Source organism: Rhinolophus hipposideros, assembly GCF_964194185.1.
Source record: "Rhinolophus hipposideros genome assembly, chromosome: 4".
Classification (NCBI taxonomy): Eukaryota; Metazoa; Chordata; class Mammalia; order Chiroptera; family Rhinolophidae; genus Rhinolophus; species Rhinolophus hipposideros.
This window is the reverse complement of record NC_138050.1, coordinates 24,101,344-24,116,200: the sequence shown is the minus strand read 5'-3', so window position 1 is coordinate 24,116,200 and position 14,857 is coordinate 24,101,344. Positions and strand designations below refer to the sequence as shown.

At 39.5% G+C, this 14,857-nt stretch overlaps 1 protein-coding gene across 1 annotated transcript in view; it reads right to left on the bottom strand.

Annotated features, from left to right (window-relative positions):
• The window catches only part of NEIL3 (nei like DNA glycosylase 3), a gene marked incomplete at both ends in the record, with an annotated part of 43,686 nt that extends 29,637 nt beyond the window's left edge, over nucleotides 1-14,049 (bottom strand). Inside the window, 2 exons of the mRNA XM_081046656.1 lie at nucleotides 1,706-1,821; nucleotides 13,894-14,049. Coding sequence (XP_080902782.1) covers nucleotides 1,706-1,821; nucleotides 13,894-14,049 — 272 coding nt within the window. The remainder of the gene's footprint in view (nucleotides 1-1,705; nucleotides 1,822-13,893) is intronic.
• Between the last annotated feature and the right edge of the window lie 808 nt (nucleotides 14,050-14,857).

Sequence of the window (14,857 nt, the reverse complement as noted above, 5' to 3'; positions counted from 1 at the left end):
ATTTTTTTCAATCACATCAATCTACTCCAATAATGCAACCTGCCGTAGATCACAATTGCATGAACCAGAGGTATATGAGATCTGACAATTAAATCTGTGAATTTGTTGCGACAATGTTGTTAAACTTTTTTGATATCAGAGGGATTATTCATTATGAATTTGTACCAATCGGATAAACAGTTAAACAAGTTTACTATTTGGAAGTGCTGAAAAGGCTGCGTGAAAAAGTTCAAAGAAAACGACCTGAACTTTTCACCAACAATTCATGGCTCTTGCATCACGGCAATGCACCAGCTCCCCCGGCACTGTCTGTGAGGGAGTTTTTAGCCAGTAAACAAATCACTGTATTGGAACACCCTCCCTACTCACCTGATCTGGCCCCCAATGACTTCTTTCTTTACCCAAAGATAAAGGAAATATTGAAAGGAAAACATTTTGATGACATTCAGCACATCAAGGGTAATATGACTACAGCTCTGATGGCCATTCCAGAAAAAGAGTTCCAAAGTTGCTTTGAAGGGTGGACTAGGTGCTGGCATTGGTGCATAGCTTCCCAAGGGGAGTACTTTGAAGGTGACCATAGTGATATTCAGCAATGAGGTATGTAGCACTTTTTCTAGGATGAGTTTGCGAACTTAATTGTTTGACCTCGTAAGCTGATATTATCAACTACAGCCATGAAGTGACAATGGTTTCCAAGGACAGTAGCTGATGATGATGAAGAGAGAACACCTCCAAGGAAAGCAATGACATAACCTCAGAAGTCCTCAAAACTTGCAATAGATTAAGATGCAATAAGTAACAATCATATCATCTCAGATTATCCCATAATACAGTCACAGATTTTCTCTTTGTGACCATTATTTACCTTTTGTTAGAAGCATGGCTTCCAGTCACAGGACTTTTAAGAAGATAAAACTGTTCAATATGTTAAAGAACCATTAAAAAGATTCAAGGAAGCAGTGCCAATCTTTACATCTTGCAATAGCTTAGGCTAAACTCAGAGAAGACTGAGATTTGATAAACATATTAACCCATAGGCCTTTTTCATTTTCCTGCAAAAATTAAATAGGTGATCATGCTCTGGGAATTACATATATTTTGACATTTTCATCATTAAATCAACCAAGGAAGTAGACTGAGTGACCTTCTCTGCCAATATATTAGCAGTGAATTCCCATAAGCACTGTGAAACAGTGAAGCACCTGTTACTTCTGCGGAAAGTTTTTGAATTCTATAAATAAGTTTCCAAATTCTGTTAAAGCCTCAGAGAAAGAAGACAGAAAAACATAAAAATCTAGAGATACATTTAAATCATGGTAGGAACTGTCATGAATATAAAGAAACTGATGCTTCTAATGCAATAAACATCTGATGAAAATAAAAGGGGAGAATAGCTGTGTAGGGAGTTTGGAGAAGAGTAAAGCAGAGCTGTGTTGCTCTAATATCTTTTGAGAAGCCCTGTGAGCCTATCATATATATTTTTTTAGAGAAATAAATTGACTGGCCCTCCGAGTAACAATGACATCACAATTTATTCTTCTACTGCTTACTGCTTTCCACTATAAATCTCAACCTCTTATATTAGAGCTCTCTTAAAAATGGAGTACTTTCTACATGATTAAATGTGACACCCAGCAAACTGCAGAAAAAGCCTTCTACCCGTCTTTAAACACAGAGGATGTATTGTATAGGTTTATCTTACCGTAAAGCTTTTGGCCCAAAGTACATAAAGAGCTCCTTCCCCAAAGTTTCCACGCCGCTGTAAATGTGTCCATTAAACAGCTTCAAGAAATTCAGGCTGGAATCTTTATTATTAGCCTAGTAGACAATACATACACACATGTAAACATACACACAAACTGTACACAAAATTATAATTTAATTCTTAAATATATTTATATTACTTCCTGTCCAGGCGCATCCCTGGAAGAATCATCTCCAACAATCAGATAATGTTATCAGATGTTTACATACATTTTGTCAAATTACTAATATGCAGTCATTTAAAAAGAGAGAGGTCCAGGGGAGCTGGTTGGCTCAGTTGGTTAGAGCGCAATGCTCCTAATACTAAGATCGCCGGTTCAATTTCCACGTGCGTCAGTGAGCTGCGCCCTCCACACTAGACTAAAAATGACCTGGAGCTGATAGGTCCTGAAAAAACACACTGTTCCCCAATTAAAAAGAGAGAGAAAGAGAGAGAGAGAGAGAGAGAGAGAGAGAGAGAGAGAGAGGGCCAAAAAATTTAAGTAAAAAAATAAAAAATGCAATTGGCACCCAATCAAAATGAGTTTCTTCCAGGAACATAAAGCTTTGCACATATGAAAAGAAAGCACAGAAAAATGATGTGAATGTTTTAAAACTAGCAACTAGGATACTGGCTTCTATTTCTAGAAGTATAGCCAGGGTCCCCAAAAGAGCATTCAGATTGGAAGAGCTAAAAATAGATGAGGGTAAAGCGGTCAAATATATGGTCATGAAAGGAGAACTGACTCTGGATGGTGAACACACAATATGATATGTAGATGATGTATTACAGAATTGTACACCTGAACCCTATGTAGCTTTACTAACCATTGTCACTGCAATAAACTTTAATTAAAAAAATAGTATCTAAAATAGGAATATAAAATATTCTCACTTGCAATGATGAACTCGTAAACCAGTAAGGAACAATAAGAAGCTGAAAACCAAGTAAAAGTGGGAGAGAACCCGAAGTCTAAGCAGCGCCCTGTAGCCAGCTGTTATCAGAGAGGCATTTACAGGGCCTAAGGAATGAGAGCTCCAGTTTTAATGGCCTTGTGGGGCATAGGGAATGATATATAGCCTGGGGCTTCCCTATGTAGACAGACCTAGTATGGGGCCTGTTCTCTCCAGCCCCAACACAATGTTAAGAATAAAGGAAAATTAAACTCACTATGCCTTCCCTGCATCAACATGCAAAACCAAACAACACTGTTAGGATTACAGTCAATGTACTGAACACTATAAAGACCAAGGAAATGATAAACATCAAGTATCAGCCCTTCTGTGGGCGAGGGAGAGGAATGGGATCGGTTTAGATATTGGTAATGCCCTTTTTCTCAAGCTAGACAGTATGTACACTGGTGTTCTTTATATTGCTTTTTTTTTTGAGATATATTTTTAAATGTTATTAAATTTGCACTCAAAATGTAATGAAAACTTTGAAACTAGTATAAATGCGTAACTATTACAGAAGATACTATAAATCTTGTAATTTCCACATTAACTCTTAATCTAAAGTAATATCTACACATACTTGTTTTATTTTTCTCAAGTGGACCAAAGGATTCTCAGAAGATCCAGGATGAAGTCTTGGTGGTGGTGCTGGTGGCGTGGCTGGTGGGGAGGGTGGTCAGGGAGATAATTATAAAACAGCTTTAGATATAGACCAGGAGCAAATGACAACTTTCCCTCCACTTAGGATGGTATTGTTCAGCAATTCTCAAACTTCTGGTTTACAGACATGTCATTCTAAATATTTAAGATGAATGTCTGCTCTATTCTTTATTTTATTAAATTGGCCCTTGTTTAAAAAGACACAACTGTTGTATTTAGATCAAAGGGATAACAGGTATTAAAAATGTTCTTGAGAACTGCAAGGGATTGAATTGTGTCCCCTCAAACAGTCATATGTGGAAGCCCTAATCCCCAATGTATATTTGAAGTAGGGTCTTTAAGAGGTCGTTAAGGTTTAATGGGGTCATAGGATGGAGCCCTGATGTAACAAGATCAGTATCATTATCAGAAGAGACACCAGAGGGCTCACTCTCCCTCCTGTGTGCTCAGAGGAAAGACCATGTGAGAAGAAAATGGACTTCTGCAAGCCAGGAAGAGAGCACCACCAGGAAACCAAATGGCTCAGAACCTCAATCTTGGACTTCTAGCCTCCAGAACTTTTAGAATACAAATTTCTATGTTTAAGACACCCAGTCTGTGTATGGTATTTTGTTATGGCAGCTCGAACGGACTAAGAACAGACACTATTTGTCCACTAAATCCATTCACAATTATAATGGCTACAGTCAATGCCAGAATTTCCCTGATTTCAGGGAAATGGCTGTGTAACCCTTCTTTGCATAATAAGAACTGGGGAATTCATCACAGGCTCAGGGTCCAATGAACAAATGCACAGGAGTGAATCAAAGTGCCAGCCTTCCTGTTTTGCACAAACCACAGAGAATCTGTGGGAGAGTCTAGCATCAAGAACTGTGGATACACACATCACCATGTCCTCAGAACATCTGCCTCTGGCTTCTCTTGTCTTCCTTGGATGACCTGTAGGGCCCATCAGTGATTACCAAGCTCTGGCGTGGCAGGCTTGAGTACTCAGTGAGGAAGAAATACGTTCACACTTGCTTGTTTTATAAATGAATATGTTTGAGCCCTGAATTGAGAAGCACCAAGACTCTTGATGTTTTTCTGTCTAACAAAAGACTTTACTCCGCCAATTATACACACTTCAAGCCAAGTATAGATTAAGATAATAGGTTTCAAGGTAGGTTTCCATGACAACCAATCAGCGGGCAAAAAGTTCTTATAAATTAGCCAAGACACTTTTAAGATGATGATATACAGAACAGAGATAGATCTGTTATGAGTAAACTTTGCCTCAACATAGGTTCGGTTTTATGTTTTTAGGACCTTGAATATAACATCTTGGGACATTTAACACCTTCATTTCTGAATTAATGGGTCAGAGCCTTATTTCCCCACTACTCCAATGTCAACAATCTCTTGTCCTCTCCCAATAGTCTTGACCAGCAACATGCCCTCTGATGTCCTCTGGCTTCTGTTAGGGTTGCCAGCAGAGGCTGGGTAGAGAATCTAATCTCATTTCCTACTCACAGCCCCTGTTACCACGGCAGCTTTCCCTACTTCTGGGTTGGGGGGATCTTTGCTACCACTGCCATCCTAGTGCTACAAGCTCCCAAGTTAAATCTAAAACTCAGCATCTTCTCAAGACGTTGAAAAAGGTCACCAAGTGCAGTCTGTCACAGCCGTCCACCCCTGTTATACCTGGAACATTCCCTTTCTGAGAGATAAAGAGCCCTCACAGCCAGTGCTGGGTTTATTGCCTTGTGACGGGATATCTTTTCCTGCTCCAGGTCTGATGTATATCCCTGTTCTGTTTAAGCACCTGCATATCAATGGCCTTCAGGCATGCCCCCACTTTCTGTATTTCACTTTCTCTATTCCCAGAGGGGAAGGCTCGGGGTCCTTCGACTGCAGCACAAAGTGGGGTGCATACAGTCATATTGCCCATGTCTACTGTGGATCAGATCCACTGGCCACTGGGGACAGACACATTGTGAGGGCCTGGATCTTGTGCATTCTCTCTCTTCTTGCTGTAAGTAAACACTGTATCCCCTTGAACTTGGTGTGCATGTTGTCTCTTTTCAGCAACTTGGAATAGGGCACTGGTGTCTCCCAGCGGCTCTTCTCTGCCTTTTGACCTTGGCTACACTCACATTATATTCTACATTCTTTGGCACAGCCTGACCTCCCCCGACCTCCCACAATATCTGACACGCCGATTGAAAACTTCTGTCAGTCACAGCACTGCTTCTTATAGTGCTGCCCTATATCTAATTGCCCCATTTTGCTACTTCCCAAAATGGGAAACCACATGACTGAGTTTCTCTCACTCCATTACTTCTCTGTTCCCTGCTCAGATGTCTTTTCCTCTACTGAATTCTGACTTTACTATGTTTTATAAATGGCCCCTGGCAAAGAGACAGGCAAGGTAACCTTGAAACAGACAGTGCTGTCACAACACCTAACAAAACAGTAAATGAGTCCCAAATGTCTTATGTGAACTCTGCTCACATTGCTAAATTAACAACTCTGACAAGAACTTACACCGTTTAGTTTAAAACTCTCACAATCAACAGCTATCATCGTTCATGTCATTCACTTGGCTGTGTCTACAACTTTGACATTCTCTGACAACAGAGGTGCTATATGCCATCTGGAAAGACATCCATGCTCATTAAAAATGCACCATTCATGGCTACCTAATTGGATTCACTCATTTAGAAAAGTTTATTGACCTTCCACTAAGTATGAGGCCTTTTTCTAGATGCTAGGGATTTATCAATGAAAAAAACAATGAAAAAACGCCTGCCTTCATGGAGTTTATATTCTACCGGGGGGGTGGGGGGGGCAGGGAGAGTGAGTAACGAACAGAATAACCACATTACAACATTTTGAAAAGAAACTGAAATGAGAAAGAGAGATCAAGATTAGGGGAGGGTATAGCAGGTTGTAATTTTAAATGTGGCAGTCATAATTTCATTGGGAAAATGATATTCGAACACGTCTTAAAGGAGTTGTGAGTGAACCATATCTAGGCAAGAGCAAGGGCAATGCACAGCCCTAGCGAGGAGCGTTTCCTGTGTATGGAGGGACAGTAAACAGGCCAGGTTGGCCAGAGCGCAGTGTGCAGGGACGATGGCAGACAGATGAAATCTGACATAATAAAGGTCAGATCATGTAGCCCCCAAGGTCCACTCTAAGGACTGGCTTTTTGTCTGACAGAAATGAAGGAGAGGAAAAGCTATGATCTACATGCTGTCTCTGGCTGCTGGGTAAAATTCTGGCTAAGGGGATCAAGGGTGGAAGCAGGGAAAGAATTTGGAGCACTACTGCAACAATCCAGAGAAGAGATACGGAGACGTGGGCGAGCACAGCTAAAATATCATCTTCCACAACCAATGCTGTGGGTAGGTTAAAAAAAAGAAAGGTTTTTATATCCAGGATTACTCACTCAAGGCATCACAATTGTCCTGAAGCAGACATCGATATATTCTCCAAATTACTGCCAACTATCAGAGATCTTACAAAGCCAAGTAGATCTAACCATGGGAAATTGGGCCCCTTAGCAAGAGAAAGTCTCAGTGGCCAGCCCTCCAAAACTGCACGGTTACTGGACTGCTTATGAACAAGACACAGAGGAGTAGGTACATGCCTTTGTAAATAAATTCTGTTGGGCATAAGACGATGAATCCAAACATACAAAGGCCAATATACTTAACATGCACGAGGCCGTTAAATCTCTTCACACAGCTGTTGGTGCAAAGTATAACATGTCCTGGCTGACAGATCCTCAAAAGGAACCGCAAACCAAGCCCTTTAAGGTGTAATGTGTTACTTTACTGGTGTTTTATCCTGTTCTCCATAATTAAAAACAAAACACAATACAACATTAAAAAAAAAAAAAAGGAATGTTGAAACAGCCATGGAATTAAAGGCTCTACAAATATTGAAAAAAGACATTTATGGCCTGCTGAAGGTGACCATTACAACATCGATGTCGGCCGAAGGGCAAGCGGAGGAACCGTCACCGGTAGAGAAATAGCCACTGGACACCTACAGACCTGACACTATCAATAACTTCAACTCAGAAGAAGCTGTTCCAGTTCCAGCTGCTGCGTGACCTTGGCTTCACTATGTTTCAAAATGAGTTTTTTAATACTTGACAAGGTGTTTGGGAATTAAAATGAAATGTTAGTATAATCTCTTCTTTGCTCACATATAGAGCTTGTAATTCTCTTGGTACTAGAATATCCCCACCTGGGAAGTAGAATGATCTTGAAGCTTTCTACCGAGTGTGGGGTTTGCCACAAGCACTCTCATAGTGCCTACGATACTGAATAATGCTTTGTCTAGGGCTTGTTTCTCCCTGATGTGTCTATAAGCTCCTTGGGGACAGGAACTGTGGTATTTAACTGAAATCCCTGAGAGCCCCACACAAGGCCTGGAGGTCAGTGAACATTTTTGGAATTAATCAGATCCCTCCCTCCTTTCCCTGCTAAAATGGCGTGGCTTTAAAACACAGGCTCACTGTCTCCCCACTCACCATCCCTAGCTTGTTTTACCAATAACACCTCAGTCTCTTATTTTCTAATTATCTGCAATGGAGTGAGGTTTAAATATAAGAGGACCACACCATCATTACTACCAAAAGCTATAATAGATGGAAGTAAAATACTGTATTTACCAGAATCCCCCATAAAGTAAAAAGAACTTTATGGGAAGGTTTCAGAAGGGATTTAGGAAGGAACTAAGGTACTTTCAGCAACCAGTCCTAGCATGCCTTGGTTTTTATTTGAGATGTTTACTTAGCATTTAATGGTTGCTTTAAAACCATCTATTCTAATACTTCATTTGTGCTTTGATAAAGATCTTTGTATTCAGTTGTTTATCATGCAGGCACTTGACCCCAGGCCTGATTCCCAGTATCCTATCATTTCCAAACTAATCAGCTCTGGATGATATACTTAGGACAAATTAAATTTTTAACTTACAATCAATCCTTTCAAGCATCTGCATAGATTTTTAACTGCTTTTTTAAAAACTCTATTTTAGGGGCAAATTCTGGTATACCAGTGACGGCCTGTTCCATTTATTTTGAGAGCTATTGTGTACGAACAAACTGGGCAAGGCTTTGCAATAAACCTAAGATTTACAAGATAGTCACTGGCCCTGCTGGAGAATCACTTCTTTTTGTATAAGCTTCAGCTGCCCAGACAAATTTAAAAATTAATTTCCACAAGCCTATTGTCTTTGCTATAACTATACGAAATTGCCTGATATATACTTGACTTTTTCATCTTGATCCTTATAATCCTGTTACTATATTATTTGAACATTTCATCCTTTTTTTTTTCCTGAAATAGAGATGAAAATCTCCTTTGCCACAATTTTAAGTATGATTGAGAAGGGTTCACCTTCCCATTTTCAAGTGGCTTAATAATATGAAATTGTCAAAACAACATGGATCTTCAGAGACAGCACATGACTTACTGTGCCGATAACCATTTATCCTGCCTATCCATGGGTGAAAAGGAAGATGAACTCTTCAGAACAAAATAAGACTTTTCCGTAGATAAATATTTCAACTCTAGTGTAGTCACTTATTTTCCCCATAGAGAAAAACATACCATATTTACTTTCATAGTCTCGTCCCTTTTTTCTACATTTTAAAATTTTATTTCCTAATGCAACACTTTTCTTAATCAGAGGTCACTTATCTACCAATTTAAACCATCAAAGAGCCTAATTTTAAAATGGTCTCTAAGCACCAAAACAGAGCTCTTTTAGGTCCATCCATCAAAACAGTCTACAATTTTGTAAGAGCCAAACCTTTAAGCACTAACCCAGGGGCTATATGCTTTGTACATAACTTGAGGGCACAAATGATTACAAACCCCTCATGAGGGAATAGGGCATTCCTCAGATTAATGAGACTGGTAAGAAAGCCCTGATCTCAGAGAAAAAGGAACAATTACCAGAATGTGTCCTTTGTTAGGCACTAAACTAAGAGTTTCAGATGTCCTCTAATCCAATCATGAGCAAATAAGCAAAGATTTGAGTATAAGCATCTACAGATAAGGATATAACAAATGAGTTGGAATTCAAAAATCCAACTCATTTGGTCAGATGTTTTTATCTCTACACTATACTGAATATGGCAGTGTTAGATTAAAAGCTACAATGAACGTGGAAAATCACCTCTTTTCGTTTTCTCATCTGTAAGACTTACCTGTTGTCAGTTATCTATTGGTCCAAGATTTCATATAATGCTAAATACTGGTAATAATAATCTGAGTCATTAAGGGGAAATCATTATTAGTACCCATGTAAGAAGGTAAGAAAGTATGCAGGTATCATGCATGTTCTACAAAATTTGGAAATACCTTTGGATTCAAAGGAATAGGCTTCATTTAGCTAGAAAATGAATCTCTGTGAATTAGCTCATTCATTCATCTAATGGCAATAACATGAGCTACGATTTTATTTTATTTTTTCCACTATGAAGAAGGGAAAGGAAGGAGGAAAACGTTTACTATGTGGCTTCCTTATTTCCTTGTTGTAGGAATTTTCATTAAACATACGTAACAAAATACAGATACTAATAATGACAGATTCTGAACTGAATTTATTTTTAAATCCTTAATCGTTTGGCACTATTCAAAACTTTGCTCTTCTCCACCCTTTCAAATGTTTATTAAATACTCACTCTGTTCATGACACTGTGAAGGACACGCAAAGATGAATAAGAGTAGCTAGCATATTAAATATGTATCATATCTTAAGGAATGACAGAATATCCAGTGGTCATGTTTCAAATGAAATGAATGCTTATATTATACATAAACAGTTTTACATCCTGTTTTGTGAAATGAGATTGAAAATATATGCAGATTACACAACTGATTTCACTAAAATATTGTATCCATCCAACAGTTATAATGGGAGGTTGACTCTTTACAGCTTATTAACCAGACATGTTCATTAATATTCTAATATTGCTTCTTATCATAAGGTCCACAAACTCCAACAGAGTTTTATGCAATGTGCTCATACAGTTGCATTATTTTATGCTGACAAGACAGTGGATCAAATCTCAGAGACATAATATAGTGCATACATGACTAACAAATGCTAGAGTCTTCTATAACCAGGCTTCCTTCTTTAAAATGAGGACCAGTTGTCACAAGTAGACATGCATTCAAGTGTGTGCTCTATGAACTTCAAATAGGAGCAAAGAGGACAAAGCAAAGAGATCAAGGAATGGGTTCATTATGGCAGTAGCTACTTAGGTGACCTTTTATCAGTTGATTTTTCAGAACAATGATTATCTGAAATTTAAATATTTTTTTAAATGCCCAATTAATATTTTATGTTTACTGCAATGTAAAGAATATAGTATGCAGTTACTAACTTATTTTTAAATGCTGCCTTGTGAAAACTAGTGATTTCAAGGCAGTAGCAGAAACATTTAAACCGCTTTAACTCTCTGGCATAAATGTTTAGGAGACATAGGATCATCTGTTACAGTGATGATCAAGCCAGAGGTTTGTGACAACCTACGTTTTAATGAAATTTATGAGTCCAACAACCCTCTACAATACAAAGATAATTATTTTACAAAGATAACTATTTCTTTAGACCAAAGGCCCAGAAAGTGAAGCCATGGCAAATATTAAGAACTTTCCCAATAATCACAAAGAGATTATTAATTCCATATTGATTTTCAAATTCAGTTCCCATGTAACTGGTATGGAATAGGTCTATGGTTCTAATAGATTTATTCCAATGTTTAATACCTCTTTATGTCAAGTTTTTAAACATAATAGCTTTAAGTGCAGAGCTTTTTATTTAAGGGGTATAGCTCATTTAGTATTGCTTCCAAGTGATGTTAATCACTACCCAGGCATTAAGGAAGCATTTGTATTATATAACCAAGCTGCACTCTTTTGTGCAATCTGAACGTGGGGATGGAAGCCATTAGAAGAGAATTATCAGAGTAGATAAGAGAACTGGCTAAACTAAACAAAACTAAAAATAGTGGCAAACAGCCAAAAACCCAAGGTCTCATTTCACTAGTTAAAAAATAATCACTACAACATACTGAGTGATATGGTGTTCCTGCCATTGAATTAGCCACTTTCCTTCTGAATCTTTTATAACTGAGAGGGAGTGATGGTTAAGAATGAAGACTTTGGAGTATAAAAGAAGGAAGATCAAACCCCGGCCAACTCCTTACTAGTCATGTGATCTCGGTAACTGATTTAAACTCACTTGGCTTCACATTCCACATCTGTAGAATCAGGTTAATTCTTTATCACAGGGTTATTTTTCATTAACCAAATAAAATGTAAAAGTTCTTCAAAAGCACTTTATGCCTTGCCACTAGAGATAATCACAACAAACTTCAAGAAAATGTTCATGTTATTTTGCTGGTTCATGTTATTAATTGATACCAATGAGGTGATATCTATCGAATACATGAAGTTGGAATCTCACTTTATCCTCTAAGTCTTTGTATCCCCAGGAACTAGCATAAAACCTAACACAAAATGCATTAGTGTTTAATGATGGAGCACGTCATATCCATTGCCATATCCATTGCCAAATCTGCCTTTACTTCCAAAACAGCGATCCTGTTCCCTTCTCTTCTCTACCACCCGCACTCTTGTCCAAAGATTACTGCAGTCCTCTCCTACCGGAGGAAACAGTGTCTACTCTGGCTTTCCTCCAGTCTTTATTTTTTTTATTTTCAAGGTAAAGTGAACGCTTCAAGTGTAAATGGATCTTAGGACACTTCAAAGACTTCCACTACTCCTAAGAAAAATACCAAGTCCCTAACCAGGTCTGCAAAGATCTCTGTGGTCTGGCTCAAACACACCAATCCCAATCCTGTCTTATTTCAAACTACATTCCTTCCAACTCATTCTCCCTTTTCCAGTCACACTGGTTTTCTTTCAATCCCTCATATACCGGGGGTGCCAAAGAAATGTGTACAAGTGGACACTTTGGTCAACGTTGCTCAAGCAGTAGTTCGCCATAATCAGAAGTGTCTGGATGCTGATGGTAATCACTTTGAGCACCGCTTGTAATTGCAGAAGTCAAACATGACTTGTATGCATCTTTTATTATTGGTATATATTGACTATTACAATTTTAATATAGTTTTGCTTTCTTAAAATGTGTATACATTTTTTGGCACCCTCTGTATTTGAAGCTCTCTTCTTTTGCTATCATTTTGCCAGCCAACCTTCGCCCAGGTGTTGCGTATCCCCTCCTCACCCTTCACACCTCAGTTTGTTATGTTCCCAGCAGAGCCTACCCTGACCTGACCATAATTCCCTACAGACCCATCAATTTATATTTCTTTCTGTTCTTATTAATTAAATATCTGTGTATCTTCGAAAGCAAAGTATAGGCTCCACAAGGAGAAGAATTTTTTTTGTTCTCCTGATGCCTTGAGCATTTAAAATTTTGTTGAATGAGTGATTATTATAAACATTAATATTCTTGAGAGACGATTCAAGATCCATCTCTGAGATACCCTGAAAAGATTTTGACAGGCACTGTATAGTAAGAGAATAGGTGCAGAGTACTTACTGACAAAATATAAAGACAAAATAAAGAAAATGCAAGGGCAATTGGAAAGAGATGAAAAACTTACTATTCTTCCAAATTTGAAAAATGTATTTTCTCAGACTTAGAAACTTATGTCTTTCATGTAGTAAGCAAATGCTAATTTCATAGCAAGCAACCTTTTCTTGCAGGACCAAAGGCTATGAGGAAGCTTTGCAGGAAAAATTAAAGTAAAGCATAATACTGCATGCATCCATGACATACAACCATTTATGTGTCTATAGAGCTTTTAAAGCTTAATCAGAATATTTTTAGTACAAGTTCGAAACTCTTATCAAATGAATGTCACACCATCTGCAATGAACGCCTGAGTGGCAAGAAGCTGTGCTACAATTTCCTTTAAAAAGAAATAAATTCACTTAAGGGAACCAGAACTGGATTTCACTACCCCTTCATTAGATGGTAATATTAAGCTGAATGGGAAGGTCAGTGATAAGTTTTCTACATACAAGGTTAGAATTATAAATTAGTTGTGTGATACACTTATTAATTGCAAGCATGTTTAGGAAGCGAGAAGCTAGAATTTCATGCTAAAGCTTACTGTCTTAAAAATGTGAAGAAGAAAACGTGAAGAGATTGCAGAGACCTGAATAATATTAACAGCAGAAAATGCAGCGATAGACATAAGGACACCATCTTTTGCTGGGTTGTAAAGAAGTTAAGCAAGGTGACATGGAATAAAACACCCTCGATCAATTCCTGCCTGGGCATCTCTGGCAGTCTTAGCCTTCAGTAGTTCCCTATTACGCAGGCGCACTAACACAGATTTACCTCTCCTGTAAAGATAAACTTTGGGTAAAGCAGGGCCCCAGGGAGTGTGGACCAGAGCAAAGAGATGACACTTTGGACCCTGGAAACCTGATGGAGTCTTTATTACATTTTCTCCTGCTGCCCCAAAGCCAAGTTATAGGAGAGGCTCACCTGGGAAGAAACCGCAGCCGCCGAGGCTGCGAGAGGCAACCGGGGGTCCTCCAGGCTGTGCAGGGCGCTTCCCCGCACCTCCATCACCGCCTGGCCGGGGCACACCTGAGCCCGAATTTTCTCTCCATTTAGAGTACAACCTGGTCCTTCCACCATCTCCCAGCCCTGGAGCTCACTAGTTTCGGGCTCTAAGGAGAAAATTGCTGTGCAATTAAACCTGTGCGCGGGCACATGACTCCGCAGAAAGGAAGTTCAAATCTCCCGCGCCTCCAGCCCCGCCCCGGCCCCGCCCCGGCCCCGCCCCGGCCCCGCCCCGGCCCCGCCCCGGCCCCGCCCCGGCCCCGGCCCCGCCCCGGCCCCGCCCCGGCCCCGCCCGCTCCCTCCTAGTCAGCCCCTTCGCGGGCGCAGTGCTCACGCCTTAGGCCCGGGATTTGGGGATTACAATGGTCCTACGTACCGGAGCAGGGTGAGTGGAGCCCGCGCAACATGGCTAAACTGTAAAGTCAGATTGGGGCTTCAGAAACTCCAGCTATATTTCCTTTGCTTTGAGGTTTTGCCCTTGAGCTTCAGCTACTCAGTACACGCACGTTTTGTGACCTTGTCCTTTTTCTTTTTCTGTCTTAAAATCCAAGGTTGTGGAAGACAATCTGGCAGGCCTCTGGTTTTTGTGTGCCCTGTTGGGTGGGAGGAGAGGGACTCAGGAGGATTTTTAGAACAAGCAGCTTTTACTTTTTTCCTCCTGTAGGTTCAGCATGCCTTAGAAAATGTGGTTTTATATGCCAAATATTGTTTAGTGTCCATATTCAAAACCCCTTCATTTTTAGATAGTTAAGTGAGTCCTACCCCAGTTGAAGCAACCATTTTGTTATGAGATGACTCAAGATGAAAGCTATTTGCCTTTGTAAAAGGCAGGGCTCTGTATAAACATGAGGGAAATGCATAGCTTTTCAAATATTCACCAAGA